Here is a 19,502-nt window from a genome sequence, read left to right on the forward strand (position 1 = left end):
GGGCGCGGTGTATTGTGGGCCGGGGCGCACGGCGGCGTCATGGCGGCGCCCAGGCAGCGAGCGGCGGGTTGGGGCCGGTGGGTTTGTACCGCTGCCGCGCCTCGGCCGTGGAGGCTTTTCGGGGCGATGTGCTTGCTGAGGCTGCCCCGCATCACGCAGCCCCTCGAGAAAGAGGAGGAAGAGATGGCGGCCCTCATGGGGCAGGTAGACGGGGGGGTGCTGAGGGCTTGCTGATAGCAAAATGGCGGCCTCAGGCCTGGAGGGGAGAGCACCCTGCGGGGCTGGCAGCCGAGGCCGGTCGCTCCCGGCGACCGGCCTCGGCTGCCAGCCCCGGGGGTTAACAAACTGAGGGCTGTGAGGAGCTGATGGCCCCTCACAGCCATGCTGGGGGCACCTCGAGCGATGTCATTCCGTGCCACAAAGTGATACCGAGCGCTCCGTGTGCGATTTGCTGCTTGCACCGTGTTGGCGGCGCTCCCGTGGTCTTCCTCAATGCTGTTTGCGTCCCTGGTAGAGAGCGGGGAAGCCCTGCTCGAGCTCAGGGGAATTCCCGTCGTGTTGCCTTCACCGAGGTAGAAATAATTTAATTCTGCTTGTGAAGTCCGTGCCGCGTCGCTAGCGCCTCAGCAGTTCTCTGCGTTGCCCTTCTAGATAGAGCTGGAGAAAAGCCACTATTCAGATCATGAAATCCGCAAGCAGGAGGAGGAGGAGCGGCTGAGGAGGAGGAAGGAAAGCACGTACGATGATGACGAAGCGCCCGGCAAAACGGTCATCATGGCTCAGGACCTGGAAGACAAGTGGGAACAGAAGTTACTGCGATTTGAAGCCGCCCCGCGGATAACAGGTACAGGTTGTGGGTGAGAACACCCTAATCCTCTGCCAGACACAGCTGAGTGCAGCGCAGTGGAGAGGAGGTGTTTGCTCAGTCTTTTTCAGACAGCTGAGTGCAGTTTAGTGGAGTGAAGGAATTTGCTGCATCTTTTTTTGTTTTTCAAGCATCTTGACTCTGTGGCAGCCCTGTTAGCACACGAGGAGTTAACTGGCTGACAAAGGAATCAGTATTCCCTTGCTGCAAAGATGTGTGTGTTCAACCTTACCAGAGCAAAATGATGAAAATGGATGTTGCTTCCAGACGAGAGGAATGTTTGGTGGCTTAGTTCCCAAGCTCTGCCTGGTGCTCTTGCTGGGTTTTGACAAGCTGGAGATCCGGGCTGCTTGCTGTAAATTCCCTGTGGAAATGAAGCAAGTAGTGTGCAGTCTAGCAGTGGGTTCCAGCTGAATCCTGCCTTGGCTTCTAGAGCAGCCAGGGGCATTTCTGTCTAGATTTTTGTCTTGCTCTGCATATCCATGTTTTTGTATTATTGCTGGAAGGGTGTGAGACAGAGAGGGGGTGATGAATCGAGGGGATCAGAGCAGTGCTGCCAGGAGACTTTGTTTGCAGCATGCGTTGTTTTTTGGCAGATGCTGATAAAAACAATGATCGAACATCATTGAACAGGAGGCTGGACAGTAACCTGATGCTTCTGGTGAAACAGAAAATCGGTAACCAGGAGCTGTGGCTCCTGCCTCAAGTGGAATGGCAGCCTGGAGAGACAATGCGAAGCACAGCTGAGCGAGCCATGGCTACGTTTTTGGGTGTGTAGTTTGCCGTGTGCCTGGCCCTCCCTCCTCTTTGTCCCAGCTGTTTTCTTCTTTTGCCCTACCTGAGGGACATTTGCCATCTGCTGTAGTAGAATCGCCTCCCATCTGCTGGGAAAAGGCATTTCATGGCAGAGGGATGGAGCCCAGTGGGGTGGGTTTTCTGGTAAGAGCCATGATCCTGGGTAATCGGCTCTGCAACTGCGCTGTCGCAGAGCGACTGCAGCATGTGGGGGCTGACTGGGCTGGCAGACTGTGAGTTGGGATCTCTGGCCCTTGCAGTCTGATGTTGGAGCATCACCAGATGCCCCTTGAATGGCCTGGGTTTACTCCATGTGTACAGTTTCTTTTTCACTCTTGTAACTCTGTAGCAGCTTTTGTGGCAGATGGGTGATTGCAAACCCATGTGTCCTTGCTTTTAACTGTGGGTTGGCAAAGCTTGATACCCTGTCGCTCCCTCTCTCACCCTGAGAGGACTTGTTGGACTCCAGGACAAGTTGTTTTTTTTGTGAGAAAAGGCTTACAATTGGCAGTATTTCTGCGAAGAGGGGCCAGTCAGTCTGAACCAGATACAAGAAGTAGCTTATGCTGTCCTTTCTGTTACTGCAGGAGAGCAGTTACTGTTGCTCTGTGTTCTTACATCTTGTTTTCTGTTTTCTCTCTCTTGCATTGCTGGGGTCTTGCAGGAGATCACATTCAAGCCAAAATCCTGGGGAATGCACCATATGGGATTTACAAGTATAAATTCCCCAGGGCCATCAGGACTGAGGATAACGTGGGAGCCAAAGTATTCTTCTTCAAAGCCTTCCTCCAAAGCAGTGATTTGTCCCAGGCAGAGCTGAAGGAAGACTACCTGTGGGTCACAAAGGATGAGCTGGGAGATTACTTGAAGTCGGAATACCTGAAAAAAGTCAGTCAGTTCCTTCTGGACTTGTAAGCGATAGGCTGTGCTCCAGCAGATGAGGAAGATGTGGGATGTGGCTCCAGGGATGAACACAGCTGCTGCTTTGCATGGTCTGTGCATATGGGATGTTAACTCGGGCTCTGGAGGATAATTTGCCTTTGCCTTATTTCCCAGTTTTCAGCAGGCCTGTATTAAATAAATATTAAAACTTATATGCGGAAGTGAAGCTCTCCTCAGGGAGTTCTTTGCTCTTGTTGAATCCTCCTCCACCTCTTCTGGAAATGCATGTTGTGATCTTTGTCTCTCCCAAGTGTGTGATTCGCTGGGGCTGTGGTACCCGGGACGCTCACTGTCCTCACCAGACTCCTGTCAGAGTCTCAAGCTCAAGTGGTTTCTTCTGTGCAATGGCTAATGCTCATCTCGGGCACCTGCTCTGTAAGAAGAGCAGCACTGGAGGGTTGTCTTTGTGTCCAGGTGGGAACAGGCCCTCCTGGGCATGAGGCTGGGCAAGGTGGGTTTCTGGAAGCTGGGATATTCTCAGTTTATTTATGTTTAATCTGCGTTGGAGCTACCTCTGGCCTAGAGTCTGTGATACGTGGTGGCGGTGGAGTACACTGATGTACGAGGTCTAGGCAGCAGCTCTTTCTTCAGATGAGTGCTGCTTTGCCATGCACACTGCTCTCCTCTTGAGCCTCAGTAGCAACAGACGCTGAAGGAGGGAAACGTTTGAGCAGCAGCTCACTGGGCTGAGAGGCTAGTTTTTGCTGGTGAGGGAAGGCTGCTCTAGTGTTGATGCCTCCCGGGAGTGGCCTCAAAGGTGGCTCTGGGGAGTTTGTGGCTCCCATTCCTGCTGTGCTAGGCCAGCACTGCTAACCCAGCGCAGCCAGGTCTGCCTTGGGTAGCCTGACCCTATTACCCCAATTTCTTTATTAGATCTATCCTGGGCTTATATGGTGCTGTCTCACTTCTCTGGGGCTGATTCTGTTTCTTGGAGGGTTTTTTCTGGTTGTAAATGTTGCTGTTTGGTAGGCAGAGTGTGGGCCCAGTGCTGGCTGGACCTTGCAGAGAATGAGCCTCCTTCAGCGACAGGGAGAGAGGGAGGAAATAGCTGTCGTTAATCTTCAGGAGAGAGTTCGGCCTCCAGAGGTGGAACTGGAGATTGCCATATATATTTTATCAATCCTTTGGGAGCTGTTGAGCTGCAGGCCTCAAATTAAAGCTATCCTTAATCACTCCACAAGCCATTGGGTGGTGGGTAGCACAGCAGCCTTCTGTTTTCTAATGCTGGACAGTTTGGGAGCTGCAGGCTTGCTATAAATTACCAACAAAACAAAACTTGGTTTCTTGAAGCACCCTCGTAGGCCTTGCAAGGAGGCTGTGTCTGCAGCAGAAAGCACTTGCAAAGAGAAAAAAATGTGGAGCAGAATATGTGCAGATTTTTTGGCTTCTGTCTGAGGGGAGCACTGCTGAAGGAGGGACTGTTGCCCTCCTGCAGAGGGGAGAGGTGAGTGCTTCCACTCAGGCTGTGCCCCACCAGCCTGGGGGGCCATGGGTGCAAGTCAGCTCAGGATTAGGCTTTTCCCTACCACCCTGTTTCAGGCCATCGCTGGCTCTGTAGCACACAGCCCCTGAGCAGAGCTTTGTGGGCTCAGCCTTAGGGCATGCCCTTTGCCAAGGTCTCAAGGCCCCATTTCCCATGGCAAAGGTAGGTGGTGTGTTGCTGCAGTGAAACTTCCAAAACCTATAAGCTGCTGTTTAATGAGTGCTTATTTGCTCTCAAAAGCAGGAGCACAAAAGTGAGAAAAGGCTGTACTGAAAGCTTGCTGATCTTCAGACCCAGGCAGTTCTTGTTATCTGGCTTGCTCAGGCTACAAGTCTTTGGGAATTGTCTGTACTGAGGGAGGTGTAGCTCCCTCCAGCAGTGGAGAGGTCAAAATCAACAGCCTCCTTCATTTTTTTAATTGTATTCCTTGGGCTTGGACCTTTGTTCTTACAGGTAGCAGGTGTGTAAGAAGCTTGGTCTTTTCTGGAAGCTGAAATTGTTCTTTTCACATTACCTAAACCACAAATTCCTGCTTGCAGCCTGCAATGGAACAGTGCCTCCTGCCCCCCCTGCCCCAAGTTTATATTATTTAAAAACCCTAACCAGTTGCTGCAAGCGATCCCAGGTCCTGCAGCTCAGTGTGTTTGCTCAGTTAGTCTGTGTGGTCTGTTCCCCCCAGCTCTGGCTTTGGTGAGAGGGAAGGCAGAAGGACATCATGCAGGTTTCCCAGCAGAGAGGATGGTTTGTATCTTCTCATCTCCTCTCTGCTCCAGAGGTCCCGTGGTAGATCACTCAGGCTGTTACTTTCCTTTGAGAACTTGGTGGCTGCAGGCTGTCTTTCCACTCAGTGCAAACCTGTACCCGTGCTCCTTGCAGAGTTGCAGAAGTCTGATCAGGCAGGCTGGTGGGATATATTTTACTGGCAACTACTGAAAGGCTAGCACAAAGCCTCAAAACCTTTTCAGAGAGAGCTTTTCTCTCTCCTGGAGTAGAAGCAGCCTGTCAGGTCGTGGCTGGGAGGGAGCTGCTGCAGCAGCAGTGTGCCTCCTGCGGTCCAGCACAAAGAGCAGGGGGAGCATTTTGCTTGTGTTGAGCACGAAACACAAAACTCCCCTTGCAAACATGACAGTGAACTAGGCGAGTGTTTGCCTGGGTGTTTGGAGCTTGTTTGCACCCGAAGCCTGGAGAGTTTTTCTCACCTTGGTGAAGCCCTCCTCACATGAGATCTCTCTACCAGAATCTGAAGCTGCAGCGAGTACCTGGGAAGGCACCGAGTTTGCTGTGGCTCTTCAGTGCAAGGCGCAGTCGGATCAATCAAAGAGCTCTCCTGTGAAGGGTGCACTGGAGAGGGGTGTTTTGGAGGGGACCTGTGACTCCTTGGTTTGAGAGCAGCCATGTGGAGCTCATCTAAGATGTCCAACATCAGATCGGTGCTGCGACTGCCGGGGCTGGCGTCTGAGCATTATCTTCCCCTGACTGTGCCCATTGGGGAGGAAGCTGGAGAGCAGTCAGACTGCGAAGACTTTCTGCTCTGCAAAGCCATCTTCAGCACAGGACGTTTCCATTTATGGGGGTGATACACAAAAGCCAGATCTTTCCCACCCCCAAGAGGGAAGGAGGCATATGAAGATGACCTGATGTGATGCAGTCCAGCAGCCATTGCTAAAAGCTTCCAGGAGCAGAAACAAATGGAAGGATCTGTTGCAGTCTGAAACTCCTGTGTCTAAGTCATTGCTTAGGCCACCATGTTAGAAGAGAGAGGTGAAGGTTTTCTTTATGACAGATTGGATGCTAGTACTCCCCTCCAGCGAAGGAGAGATAACAAGTCCTAATAAAACCACTTTTCAGGTTCACAATACAGCTTTCCTCCACTCCCCCTACAAAGTATCTTCCCTAGCTAATATCCCTCCCTGTCTGTGGGAGTTCTGGGGATTGGCGCGCTCTGAGCAGAGCCCCACTTGTGTGTTTTGTGGTAGAGTGGCACTGTGAACTGTTCAGAACTGCACACTTTCTCACATAATACAAAGCTGTTATTTGTTGCTGCTGGCTGGCTCCAAGCAATAAAAGGCTTCAACATTGGGAAGAGATAAGTACAGGCAGAGCCAGGAGAGGCTGCTGGAGCCACGGGCTCTGAAAACCTGTAGGAAGAGGGATGCGGTTGCTCCCAAATGCAGCCATGACCGTGTTCGAGCTGGCAGGGCCGCTCTGGTGTGTGGAGTGCCCTGCAGCATCCCTCCCTGCCAGGGCAAGGGTTGGGCTGGCTCGGTGGGTAGGAGCCAGGCTGTCCCAGCTGGGGTGGCCTGTGGGCTCATTCCCTGTCCCGGAGGATGAGGTGTCTCCAGCAGCATCAGTCACTTTGCTTTTGTTCTATTCAAGCTCCCGCGCTTGTGTTGGAAGGGATCTGTGTCTTCGGAGGGAGTTTTTCTGACAGTGCCTGGTGTTTCTGCGAGCGCTGCCCATTCCTGCTGTGCTCAGCAGCCTGAAGGAGAAGCAGTGTGAGGTGCTCTGCTTGTGGCAGCCCGGAGACCCAGCAGAACATAGCGTGGAAAATCTGCTTGAGGTCACCAGTGATAGGAGTGGATTAGGTCTCCTTGTGTTTTGAGGAGACCTTTTTCCTCGCTTTTCTTGTGAAATCATCCCCATGTTTTGACATAAGCAGCACACTGGAAGGATGCAGAGTAGGGCAGGCGGATGCAGAGTGGGGCAGGCTTGGGTGAATCTCTGCAAAGGTAAGAATGAATATAAAAGAAGGGGAGGCTACTGGGAAACTGGGACTCAAGGTAAAATTGCTCCAGAAGCTTTGCTGATAATACCTGATCCTTAACACCAAGCCCTCAAAAAGCAAAGCCAGGAATTTGTCAGGTGAGTACAAAATGCTGGGAGCAGGAAGCCCCTTCAGGTAGTTATAGATACAACTTTGCTGTCAAGGCTGCTTTTCCCTAACAGATCTTGGGGGCTTATAAAATCCTTTGGCAGGACTTCATAGGCGGTGCTCAGAGACCTAGGGGCATTTCTCAGTCGAAATGTGAAGGGTTATTCACCAACATTAGAATGAAGTGTCTTCAAAAGCCAGGTCAATAAAGCCTTTATGCAGCGTATACAAGGCTTTAGGACTCACCATCACAGCCTACTCCAGAAGCAGGGCAGTGTGCTAGCGGGAGCTGGCCCTTTAGCTGCATACCGTGAAGATCCAATCTCATAATTAACTGAGGCAAAAGTTTAGGAAGATTTTACAGCTAACAATTCACAGCTTAAGCCGATCTCTGCCGGAGATGAAGGTGAAAGCCGAAGTCGGAGGCAGGTCACCTTGTGTCTGAGGGCTGCTCTCCCTCTGGAGTGTCAGGGCAGAGGGAAGCTGGGGACGTCGGGGCACAAGGCACGGGCCAGCGCTGCTGCTGGGCGGACAGCGAGCGATGTCAGTGGTGAGCGTGTGTGCTGCTGCCCTGCTCCCACCGCGTGCTGCCTGCCTGCTGTCTGCTGTCTCGCATCTATCAAAGTAATTATGTCCATTACGTTTCTTCTTTCAGGTTTTACCCTCCCAAATGTTATTCCACAGCATTAAACCTGTAGGGGAAGAGAATTATTGGGGAAAGTAACTAGATGTAATCCAGGTTTAATGGGCACACAGGAAAAGCACACTGGGTTGGGAGGGTAGCTCAGCCAGCATCCTGCTTCTGCAGGCAAACAGAAATTTATCTGGATGTGTGTATATATCTAGCTTTGTTATCTGTGAGCTCTTAATAATTGGTTTGGTGACCTGCCGGTGGTGTTCTCTCTCTGTAAAGCTTTCCGCAGTCCCTGGTTAATATAATGGGTCACAAATCCCATTTGCTTTTGATTTCTGAGTAATCCTTTTGTTAATGTCGCCTGTTGCTTTTCTGGAAGTATTGGGGGAAATGGGAGCCATGTGCTAATCAGTAAATCTGCTTCTGCGTGTTTCTAAGCTGCGGCCCTGCCCTGCCTGCCTGCTCCAAATGATGAGTGCAGCCTGTTTGTGGCAGACCCAATGCGCCCCTCTGCAAAACAGCAGTCGTTTCCTGAGCCGTGGTATTAGCAAATGGCACAGGCTGCGAATGTTGGATGAGCTTGAGGAAAGCAGCGGGGGGTGGTGGGGAGCAGGTGGCCTGGTGGGGAGGGAGGCTGGCGATTTGGGGTGTCTGATCCCACCAGCCCTGCGTGGAGGGACAGTGAGTTCCCCGCTTCAGGGCACGGGATGCGTGACTGCTGGAGGTGGCACCCATGGGGATCCACTTTTCTGCTCCTGCTCCACCCGTGCACACAGCTCAACATCCCCTTTTGTTACCTGTGTGGAAGCAGGGGATGCGGCGCAGAAGAAGGTGCCTTTCCAGCAGCATGCTGGAGGCTCCTGATCTCACAGGGGCTGGAGGCAGTGAGCAGGACAGACATTGCGAATCCCAAACCCTTCCAGGTTTCATCTCCCTTAATTTCCCCTGCCTGGAAACAGGACGGTGGTGAGCTTGTCTTGCCTGCTTTCTCCTGCCTTTGTGGGTAGGTAGGTGTCAGAATCCTTTTCAGAAGGACAGGAAGCTGACAGATGACCAGCCCCTAAGGCTAAAGGGAGGGGAGGGAGAGCATCAGCCCCCCAGACTGCCTAGAGACCTGTAAAAGACTCCGAATCACCTGCTGTTGGTGCTGACCCAACGGCTACGAGTGGCTTCTGGGGACCGTGTTCCTGCTGTGATGGTTGTCCATGGATTGAGCTGGGTGGGAAACTACAGTAGTGTTTCTAAGCACCAGAATATCGAAGTCACAAAGTCAGTGTTTCTTGATTTTTTTTGTTTGTTTGTTTTTGTTTATTTCCCTATTTTCTGTAGGTTTTCAGTCTCTCACAGAGCTGACAAGCTTCACCTTTAGCTCCTTTCCCTTGTGCTTCCATTTGTCTCCCTATTTTTAGCCTGTCTGTGGCATTCTTCGCACAATGCCTGTGCGCACTGCTTTGCTTGGAGCCGCTGACGATGACGAGACAACCTTGAAGGTAACGGTGTGCAGTGAAGCAAAATGTGTTGTATTTAGTTAGCTTGCTGTAGCTGGGCATCGCGTTTGCAACCCGGGCAGGCACACAGCATCGCCACCCCTCTCTCCCAGGCTGTTTTCGCTTACAGGTCCCACCAGGATTTGGGCTGTTTGACTCAAACACTCTCCCTCGCCCTGGACCAGAGTGGGGAGCGTGGTGGGGAGCTCCCCAGTGCCAGAAGCCTGATGCACAAATGTCGCTGGCTCTCATTTAAGAGCTAAATTCCCCCAAGGACGGAGGTGGATGTCGCTTGTTGCCCGTGAAACAGCTCGGTGCTAGGCACTAGATGGCAGGCAGTGACTGGGAAATCCCATCCGTGGAGCTTTCCTTGCCTTTCCCCTTAAAATCACCTCCTGCTGTAGTTCTTGCATGCTCCAGCGTGGGAGCCTGGAGCATGGAGTAAGGATCGCCAGTTTTTAATGGCTGTGCCCAAGCTTGGCGCCTTGCATGCTGAAGGATCCCAGAGGGTCGTCTTTGCTCCACAGAGGCTTGATGAGTAACTGGAGGCTTGAAGGACACTCTGGGGCAGAGAAAAGAGGCAGGGAGCAGGCAAGCAGCATCTGAGGGTGGAAAGTGGATGGTGGGCGGGTGTCAAGTGTTGGCCAGGGCACTGTGAAGGTGCTAGGGAGGGACGGGGGTACAGAAGGTGTGCATGCATATAGGGTAGCGATAGGGGCAAAAAATGATGGTAGATGTTTGGCACAGGCAAGGAGAAGTCAAGAAATCCCTGAGGATGAATTGCTGATGGCCTGGTTGTGCAGTGCTTGCTTTGGAGAGGGCGGTGAAGGTGTTTCCAGCAGTGTCCAGGTTTCAGATGCATTCTGTCCCTCACATTGCGAGAGGGAGCATGGTCACCAGACCCTGGCTCTGGGGCTCAGTCACCAGGGAGGGCTTGATCCTCTCCCCGGGGTAGCACAGCATGTCTTTGATTTATTTGGGTTGGGCTTTGGGTGTTTATCCCCAAAAGTGGGCATAAAAGTGGGTTGACCTAGGAGAGGGAATGTATCTCTCCCCCACCCAGTGATGCAGCATGGGCTCCCGTGCACTACTAGGGGGCAGAAGTGGCAAAATCCTTCATTTGTCTTCCCTTATATGACAGGGGTCTGAGTTCAAGGTGACCCTGGGCCCTGCTATGTGCTACTCCCACCCCTGTGAAGCTCAGGGCAAGATAGCCCCTGTGGTGCTGGGTGCCTGGTTGTCCTCTTCCCAGGCACCGTCACGGAGCCGCAGCACTCTGGGTGTCGTAGGTCCCCTGTAAGCACCTTCCAACAAAAAGGGGATTATCTATAGCTTGTTAGAGCCCTTGCAGGGAGGGAGAATAAGGCTCTTTGCTCTGAAACGTTCTCTTTCCTGGGATTACAAGATAATGCATATGAAACGACATTAGCTCAGCCAGGTTTATGGATTATTTGAAAATCAAATTCTTTTAATCTCATCCACCATCTGGCACCAGCGTAACAGCCAGCAGCCAGCTTGCTGCTTCTTCCACTCTGACTGCATTGGAGTGACTGGAGTATCAGAGCCAGCAAGGGACATCAGCATCCCTGGACACCACCGTGCATCCTGGCACCAGCACCCAGGCTAGCCTTGTCCTCATTTGTTCCCAAGACAGTGTGGCGGTAACACATCTCTGAGGAACTGGGCGGTCTCCTTGGTGTGCACTGGGAATGAACAGACACACTGGGAGCATCTCACTGCTTGTGCCTGTGTGACCATGAGACTCAAGGTCATCAGCCAGAGGGATCCCCAGGCCTCAGAAAAAGGTTGAGATCGGAGCAGGGGCCCTGCCAATCTCACCAATGTGGTCTGCAGTGATCTCCTGGCTGGGCAGGGAGGGATGAGGTCTCAGGAGCTCCTTGTAGGATGCTGATGCAGAGCTTTTTCCAAGGAGGTTGTGCTTGCCCTTGAATATTAATTGGGAGCTGCCAGGGTGCACCTGGGCTCTGTGATGGGGCTGGAGGCTCCTGTGGGTACCAGGGAGCCAGCAACAAATTGCACTGTTTATGGGGGACAACGTGAGCGGGCACGCTCTCCCCAGGGAGCGGGGCAGGGCAGAAGAGCATATCAGAGATGCAGCATGGAGAGCCTGTGAAGCATCGCTGTCGGTGGCACTGGGGAGGCCAACCTGGCACTGTCTCGCTGGGCTACAGATTAGGGAACAGACGGGACCGGTGAGCCAACGCCCCAGCTGACTTTTCAGATGCAAAGCCAGCTGTGCTTCAGAGCTGCTTGGTTCTCATGTTTTTGGTTTCTTTGCTGAGCCTCAGTAGGGTTATCCATCTTCTCCTGTCTCGAGAGCGCTTCTGCACCTACTACCAAGGAGCGATATAATCTCAGTACCCATTTAACATGAATAAAAGCCTTCTGGGACAATAGGTCACAGTTGTCCAATTTAGCTCAAGTAGAGAAAAGGCCTTTATAGCTATGAATACATGAATACTTAAAATATATATATAACATTGTTTAACATCAGGACATATAAGCATAATATATATATAGCACTGGGCTAACAGTCTGTTCTTGACTCCCTCTACAGAAGCCGTAGCTGTTCTGCCTGTCAGCTCTGTCCCAGCGGCTCTTCGTGGCTGGAGTCACAACTTTCACCGCTGTCCACTTTGCTTGGCTCTCGGTATGGAGAGCAGCTCTTACGGGCAGAGGGAGGCTGGGGAGCAAGGGCTGTGGTTGCTTCTTGGTGGGGACTGGGATGCGAGAGGTGAGGATGTGGCACCTCTGCCCGCAGGTAAGGAATTGCACACAGAGCCAGGTTGGTAGCTGATGCGCCGTGCTGCAATTTTCTCGCATGGTTTGTGTGCCCTGAAGACAGTCGTATGCAAGGAAAAAAAGAAAAACAAACAACAAGAAGGAAAATAAATAGCCTTAAAGAAAAGAAAGTGTCATTTCTGTAGGTAATTAATTACTAATTATACAACCGCAGCATTGTCTGTATCATTAAAATTACTTGGTTTTTCAATACATTACAGTTTTAATTAAACAAACCCCTAGATTTTTGTTTTTTCTCCTTCTTTGTAACATAAATTCATTTTTTTTTATTAGTGCCAAAGAACAAATTAATTGAGTAATTAGTGACTATTACTTTGTCACTGCTGGAAGGGTTATTTCCAAGTTGTATGTATGCAGTGGCTGGGGAAAGCTGATGAAATGTTGTTTGATACCAGGACTCCCTGCAAGCAGCTGTTGGTGGCTGGGGATGCTGGTGGAGGTGGGGGTTTGGCAGCGCTGGGACACAGGCGGCAAGAAGTGGGTGAAAAACTCTGCCAGGGCTGGCTGGAGGAGGCTGTCAAACACCGGTGGGTATCCCCTTGCTTACTTGCAAGCCTGTGAGTAGAGGTGTTTCATTTTGATGCAGAAATGCCCTCTAGAAGGCATCCTGAGACCCTCCAGAAAGCAAGCGGTAGCGAAGCCGTGGCGGCTTCCATGGGCTCCCCCCAGTACAGGTGAGGGAGAAACCCCAGGGTGGGATTTTTGAAGCGTTCACTGTCACAGTCATCATTAGAGGGGGCTGAGAGCTGGCGGCAGTGGCATGTCTCCCCCTGCCCCACCATGTCTAGGGTACGCAGCAGATTGGAGGCAGGAAGAGGGAAATTTAGCATGCAGCTAGTGATAGGGTCTTAATAGATCTGCACTTACTATTTGGAAACGAAAGAATCAGGATTACAGGCTTATGAGGGATTAGCAAGCATGAATGTGTATTTCTGCATACACTGCTCCTTTTGTAAACCCATTGTGCCATTAGGCTGATATAGAGTTATACCATTACTAGCATGACATCAGTGTATCGGATAGTCTTCATTATGAGATCAAAACCCAGGCTTTCCCACTGGCCTGTTGATCCTCTCCTGTTTGTAGCTCTGTTTGGCTGTGAAAAGACCCTTATTTTCAGACAGCATCCATACCACCAGCAGGACAGACACCTTGTGAACATTGGCCCACCTCCTGGGACCCCTCGAGTGACCAAATTGAGGCTTTAAATATTTCAGCTGCTCTCTCCTGGGGGTTTTAAAGCAGCAGAAGGAAAGTGGATGCATGAGGATCCTCGGGTCTCTGCACTCGGTTATAGTGGTGGAGAGAGATCTTGGGCTGCTCAGAAGAGCTCAGGTCAGTCATGGGTGTATGCGTTGGGTCTTTCAGTGTGACTGAAATGGTGCATTTCTGTTTTTAGCTAAAGTACATAAAGATCCTCATAAAGTCAGTGTGTCTGTTGGCTTCAAGTAGTGCATGCCCTCAAGGGCAGTAGCTGCGAGGTGTCTGCTCTTGGAGCCCTGGAGGTGCGTGAACTACCTGGAAAGGTTAAGAAATCGGTGCGGAAGTACGCAGCTTCAGGAGCCTGCCTGTGCTTCACAGGCTGCAGGTCCCAACCCTGCGTGGCTGGCCACACAGTCAGCACAGGTAACCTAAGCAAACCGAAGCCTTTAGCTGTAGGCTTCCCTTGTGATGGTCTCTGTAAGCTGGGATGTGCTGAGCAGGAAACTGGATGAAGGAGTAGGGAATTGAGTGGTTATAAAATGTCAGAGCCTCTGTGTGTGAGTGCAAGTTTTGATTTTTACTAAATATTTTCCCCTTTAATTTAAACCATTGGTTTTTTTCCACGGAAATGTAATAATAAGAGCCCATGTGTTTTTAACTAAATGGCAGCCTGTGCTTTGTAAACAATCCAGGGTCCAGTTTCGATGGGATCCCTGCGTTGAGGTTTCTGGAAATCAAAGAACAATCAAGCTAAGGCAACTTGTTCCTGGAGCTGCCCAAAGCTGTTTGCTGCCGGAGCCAAAGGGAGTGAGAGCACTGGAGCATCCGGGTCATGGGCAGCTCTGCGTGACTGTGGGAGGTCTCCATGCTGCTCAGACCTGGCTCCTTTCCCTGCTCCTGGTCAGTCACCTGTCACTGTACAGGACAGTGTCCCAGGAATGACCCCAGCCCTGGGAGCAGCCAGCTCTGTCCATGGGCTCCCCTTAGCACTGCTGCTCTCGCACCTCCTGCCTCTCCGTTTTCCTTTGGGGGTCATTTCAGCAAGGAAATTTGGCTTCTCCTGCCTCTATGCTCCACAAAGTCTAGATGCATCCACCTGGGCGCATCCCACCTCTGCACTGGGAGGGAGAGCATCCCTCTGTGGCAGGCAGAGTGGGAGCCTTCCCGCTGCCGGGCATGCTGGTCCCTTGGGCAGCCACTTCTGTTTTGCCTCGTCTTTTTGCTACTGGTTCCCTCCCCTTCCTTTCGCTGGTCTCCTGCAACACCACTTGCGTTGCTGACACTGGGCACCTTGGACTTGAACTGGGACCTGTCAAGGTCCTGGTGTTTTTAGATCTTAGATCACTTTTGAATGTGAGATTCCAAAATCCCTTGGAGTATCTGAAAAATGGTGTCTGTTTTTTCTCTCCACTGGAGTGTATATCTGTGGGGTTTTGTCTTTTTTTTTTCCTTGTCCATGCTTTAAATCTCTTTTGGCCATAATTCCTTTTAGTGATGTAAGTGTTCTGACAAACTTGACCCTATGCTGCAAAGCAGTTCTGCACGAATGAGCCAGGTAGGTCAAGCAATCTTCCTCTCTGGTTCCTTCCCCTGAAGTAAATATGACCCTACAACCATAAATCCGCTGCATAGAACCCTTTGCACGCAAGAGACCCTACAACAACAAACCAGTGTGCACGCAGCCCGCTGCTGGTGAGCGCTGACATGGCTTCAAATGTATTGATGCTCCAGCTGATGTGTCCTTTCTGAGGGCATCAGCGTCAGCAGTCCTTTTAGCTGTGAAACGAGGAGGATGACTCACGAACCACACAGACGCAAGTGGTGTCAGTACCTCGATGGTCCATCAGGTTTCTAACCTGCGTCAGCAAAATCAGGGGTGAAGAAGGAAATGAGAATGACAACCCAACCCGGATTTGAGGGGGAGAGGGCAAGTGATATGGAAAATAAAACTCCCTCTGAGACTGTCCCCCCACTCCTTTTACCAGACACATGCTGCAGGGAGGTCCAGCTCTGCAGACCTTCAGGCATGAACTGTTCCTGTCATTTATAGATACTTCAAACGTTGACTCTTGACATGGTCTCCAACGGGCTCTAACTTTTTGCTCTGCTGATGGACTGAGAACTTCTTCCCTGCCTCTCTCTGCATAGACTTTTGGGGGACTGTTTCTTGTGGGCTGGCACCTCTGTCCTCATGAGTTTGCCATGAATATTGCATCTGCTGGTGCAAGAAACTCTCTTCAGAAGGGCACAAACAGGCTAGAAGGTTCTAAATCTGAGAAAGCAGATGAGAATGCCGGTAAAAGCAAACTTGAGATGCTGTGAATCCTGTTGCTCTTTTTATCTGAAGATGCTCAGAAACTGACATTTTCTGAAGAAACGAGTGTGAGGTCTTTAAAATAAACTAGGAAGAGGTGTGCTTTTTCTTTTTTTAAAAAAAAATGTGTTTCAGCCAATACAAGCAATTGTACATTCCTAGGTGTAATCTGCATGTAGTCTGTAACAGAATTAAAACCATCGAGAGACAAATAGCATAGTTTGTGTCAAGGGACAACCAGACTGGACCATCACCTGCAGCTCAGGCGTGGCCTTCACAGAGCGCTGAATGGGGCCGATGAACCAGCCCCGTTCTCACCCAGGGTGCTGCCCCGTGTGTGCCGTGACAGCTCTCTGAGCTTCCCACAGCTGCAGGGACAGAATATATCCAGATGCCAAGAGACAATCTCAGCGACCACCTCTACCAGCAGCCCAGCGCGCACCTCTGCTCAGCCTGGTGGCAGCTCCAGTCCAGTCCGCCCTCCCTGGCACACGGAGCAGTCAGCATCGCCAGCCTCAGCACCTAACTACGGACCTGCATCCTTTGAGCCTTCTCCATCCTTGCCTCCATACCCACCTAAAGCGGTGGGGAGCAGCCTGGAAATCTAATGGGATGCATGCTTCGAGATCAATGGTGCTGCCCCAAGAGAAAATCTGATATTGCAAGCTAGTAATGAACTGGAGCTAGGCTGTAGAAATTTTAAAAAAAAAAAAAGGTTTTGAAAGCTGGCTGTCGATGCCCCAGATAGATCTTAAAAAGGGTTTCATTGTTCCCGGAGCAAAAATACAAGAGAGTGGTCTGCATCTATTTACCATGCAGAAGGGTCAAAAATGGCTCTTCTCTCTCCTGGGTCCCTGCAGCTTCTCCAGCAGATTTAAAGGACGCACGTGGAACTTCGGCGCCAGGGTGAGGAAGAGAGGGAACAGCAGCGAAGAGCCCTCCGTTTCATCCCACCTGCTCTGTGATGGTGACTTGCCCCGAAGAGTCTCAGGAAAATCCTGTGTAAATGGAACATAAATGTTTTATGAATTCAGCCCTGGTGGAGTAAATTAAAGGGTCATTAATGGCCTCATTAAAGAGCTTTGCACTTTGTTCTGAATTATGAAAGCTATCATGCAATGTTAAACTAAATGGAGTTTTCAGCGAGATTTTAAAACTCTTTAACTAGTTCCCTTTCCCCCTCTGTCTCTCTCTATTCTTTTCTCCTTTTTTTTTTTTTTGGTCTCTGAGAAATGTCTTTCGAGGGAGCCGCCTGTAGTGCTACAAACTAGATTTCAATTATAAATCTTCTTATGCTCCACTAATTGCCCAGAATTTTTCTCGAGAGCTGCCTGAGGTTAATACTGATGAAGAAAGAGCCCTTTTGTCTTTTCTGGAAACAGTGCCTCCCTCCCCCACCTCTGACAAGACGTCAAGCAGGGAATTACCTATAATGACACCCAAACGGGATGTTCAGAGCTGCCATGTGGGAAGAAAGACAAGTTTGCTGTGGCTTTGCCTTGGATTGCTGGGGAGAAATCTTTGGCTTCTCCAGCAGCTCCCAGCACCGCTCTTGGTGGATGCCAGCAGCCCCCCCAGCTCCATCTGCACCAGCAGCCCGGCACTGACCCTCCCCCTTGCCGAGAAATCAGCCGGTGCTCCGCGGGGTCAAGGAGGCACATCTGGAAAGCCCAGCCTGGACACCATGGGCTTGATGAAGCCATGCATTAAACTGAGTGAAGCTCTGCGGTACAGTCCAGAGCCATCAACAGGACTGCATGACAGTGCCTGATGGGGAAGAGCAGTGGAGACGGGGGTGAGGATCTGCTGGCACGGTCTCTGTACCCCTGTGTGTGTGTGCAGCTTCTTCCATTAGCCCTTTGCATTTTAATGGGCTGAAACAGCCTGTGCCAAAGGCTAGATCAGGTCTCTGTCTTTCTCCTCCACCTTGCTCCTCTCCGTCCAAGAGCTCACCCTTAACAAGGTCCAGTAGCAACCAGGGTTGTAAGGAGGTTTCTGAGAGCTATAACTGCTGGTGAGCATCCTGGCTCCCATCACAGAGTCCCTGTGTTCCCGTTCACTGTGTTCTGGTTCCCTGCCCCAGTCCTGGGGGTGAGGAGTGCTGAAGTGTCTTCTGCAGCATGATAATGACTCCACATAAAGACCCATTTTCTGCATTTTTAAATGTTGCTATGGATAAACACTAATTGCCAGGTGATTTTGGAGCAGACAGGAGCTTGCTAAGACAAGGTCAGGCATTTGGTCAGGCATTGGAATGGGCTGCCCAGGGAAGTGGTGGAGTCACCATCCCTGGAGGTGTTCAAAAAGCGTGTAGATGTGGCACTTCGGCATATGGTTTAGCAGGCACGGTGGGGTTGGGGTGACGGTTCAACTTGATGATCTTAGAGATCTTTTCCAGCCTATGATTCTATGACTCTATGAAGTCAATGCATGCCCTGGCCAGTTGCTTGCTGGCCAGGCTGATCAAAGGGACTGGGTGAAATCTGTATTCAGGAGTCAGCATCTTCATTGCCATTGGGTTTGAGTGTATGGGAATAAAGAGCTGTCCTCTGGTCACCTCCCTGCCTTTCCCCAGTGCTGGAGGATCCTGGGAGCCCCATATCTCAGTGCAGAGAAGGGAAGACCCTCGTGTCTGGGGCCAGCAGCGTCTTGCTTGAGATTCAGCTGCCTGGCTACAGCAGGTAGAAATTGTTCAGCAAAACAACAAAAGGTTGATTTGCCCCAACTTTTCCTCTGGGAAACAATCATTTCACTACCAAGAGAAGCTCCCTAAGCCTGGCCTGGAAATCCTTGCTGAGGCTGGAGGCAGAGCCAGGTCTCCCGACGGCACGTGGCCGGTCATGGTGGGGACACCCTCCCCTCCCCAGCCTACCTCGAAGGCTCATTGCTTTGACTTACTGACTTAGCTCGCCCTCTGCAAGTTCTTCACACAGCTACACAACAAATCAAACCCCTTATTAACTAATTAAGCTATTTCTCCAACCAGGCAGGAAAGAGAGAAGAGGTTGTTATTATTTCTATTTTTAAATACCTGTGAGAGGCACACGTGCTTGAACGGCGGCTAAGCCCAGCGGAGACATGAGCAGTGGACAGGGCCAGCTGAGAGGCCCCGCTGCAACCCAGCAGCTTCAGCGACAAAGTCCCCAAGGGGCTGAAACGCGCTGCTTCAGCTCTGGAGTTTTCCACGTCTGGGATCAGTTTTGGGCACGGTGCCAGGAAGATGCCAGCCCCTGGGCGACGCAGGCTGCGATGGGTGGGCAGTGCTGGGGTACCCCCGGGGAGGGATGCTGAGCTCCCCTCCTGGCACTGTTTGCAGCTCCATCAGGGAGGACACAGCAGCCCAGGGGACCCCACCGCCTCCAACAGCGAGTGCAAACTGAGCAGTGGGTTTTAACCCCCACGCCTGCATCTCTGAAGGCTCGGGCCCTGCAGGCAGCGAGCTGGCATCCCACGCGTCCCCCTTGGCTGTGTGTGGACTTGCTGGAGCCAGATTTCACCGATGCCCAGCTCCCCAGGGCCCCCCCATCATCCTCATTGTCTCCAGGGACCACTCATACACTTTTTGGGGGGGCCTCCTCAGAGGTCAAGAGTCACCGCAGAGCGGCCATCAATGGGACAGCCCCACAGAGGCTCTCCTGGCCATCAGCCTCCCCGATAGGAACCGCAGCCAAGGGCTTTGCTGCCGCACAGGGCTTCAGCAGCGAATTCACGTTATTGAGGCTGGCTGGATGCTCTTCAGGAGCATCCTGGCTGGCTCCTGGCAGCCTGCGCCGCAGTGCTTCATCGCCGAGAGAATCCGTCTGCCTCGTGGCTCCGTTCCTCTGAGGTGGGAACGCTGCGGCTGCTTCTGCTGCGCATCGTGCGGGAAAGGATGGGCATTTTGCAAGAGCTCTGCTCAGAAATGCTGCTGCTTTCTGGCAAGCTCTGGCCTCCTTCCCTGCACCAGGGCTTGTGGCACTGGGACCAGGAGATGCTCAGGAGCTGAGGCCAGATGGTTTCTGCAGGTGAAACCACTGATGTGAGGGCTATTTGGGTCTGGGGAGGGGGTCAGGAGCCACAGCTGCTCCATATCCATCTTGATGTG

General features: G+C 51.6%; 1 protein-coding gene across 1 annotated transcript; it reads left to right on the plus strand.

The window, feature by feature from the left end:
• The first annotated feature begins 2 nt into the window (after positions 1 to 2).
• Positions 3 to 2,763, plus strand: MRPL46 (mitochondrial ribosomal protein L46). Its single transcript, XM_075432042.1, has 4 exons — positions 3 to 204; positions 652 to 844; positions 1,462 to 1,635; positions 2,325 to 2,763. Exons 1-4 carry the CDS (start codon positions 40 to 42, stop codon positions 2,573 to 2,575), a joined length of 783 nt encoding a protein of 260 aa, XP_075288157.1. The 5' UTR covers positions 3 to 39; the 3' UTR covers positions 2,576 to 2,763.
• Positions 2,764 to 19,502: the final 16,739 nt, after the last annotated feature.

Source organism: Opisthocomus hoazin, chromosome 10 (assembly GCF_030867145.1).
Source record: "Opisthocomus hoazin isolate bOpiHoa1 chromosome 10, bOpiHoa1.hap1, whole genome shotgun sequence".
NCBI classification, from domain to species: domain Eukaryota; kingdom Metazoa; phylum Chordata; class Aves; order Opisthocomiformes; family Opisthocomidae; genus Opisthocomus; species Opisthocomus hoazin.

Coding starts and splice junctions, on each gene's coding strand:
- MRPL46 (XM_075432042.1), top strand. CDS start 40: ATGGCGGCGCCCAGGCAGCGAGCGGCGGGTTGGGGCCGGTGGGTTTGT. Junction 205..651: donor TGGCGGCCCTCATGGGGCAG/GTAGACGGGGGG, acceptor TTGCCCTTCTAG/ATAGAGCTGGAGAAAAGCCA. Junction 845..1,461: donor AGCCGCCCCGCGGATAACAG/GTACAGGTTGTG, acceptor GTTTTTTGGCAG/ATGCTGATAAAAACAATGAT.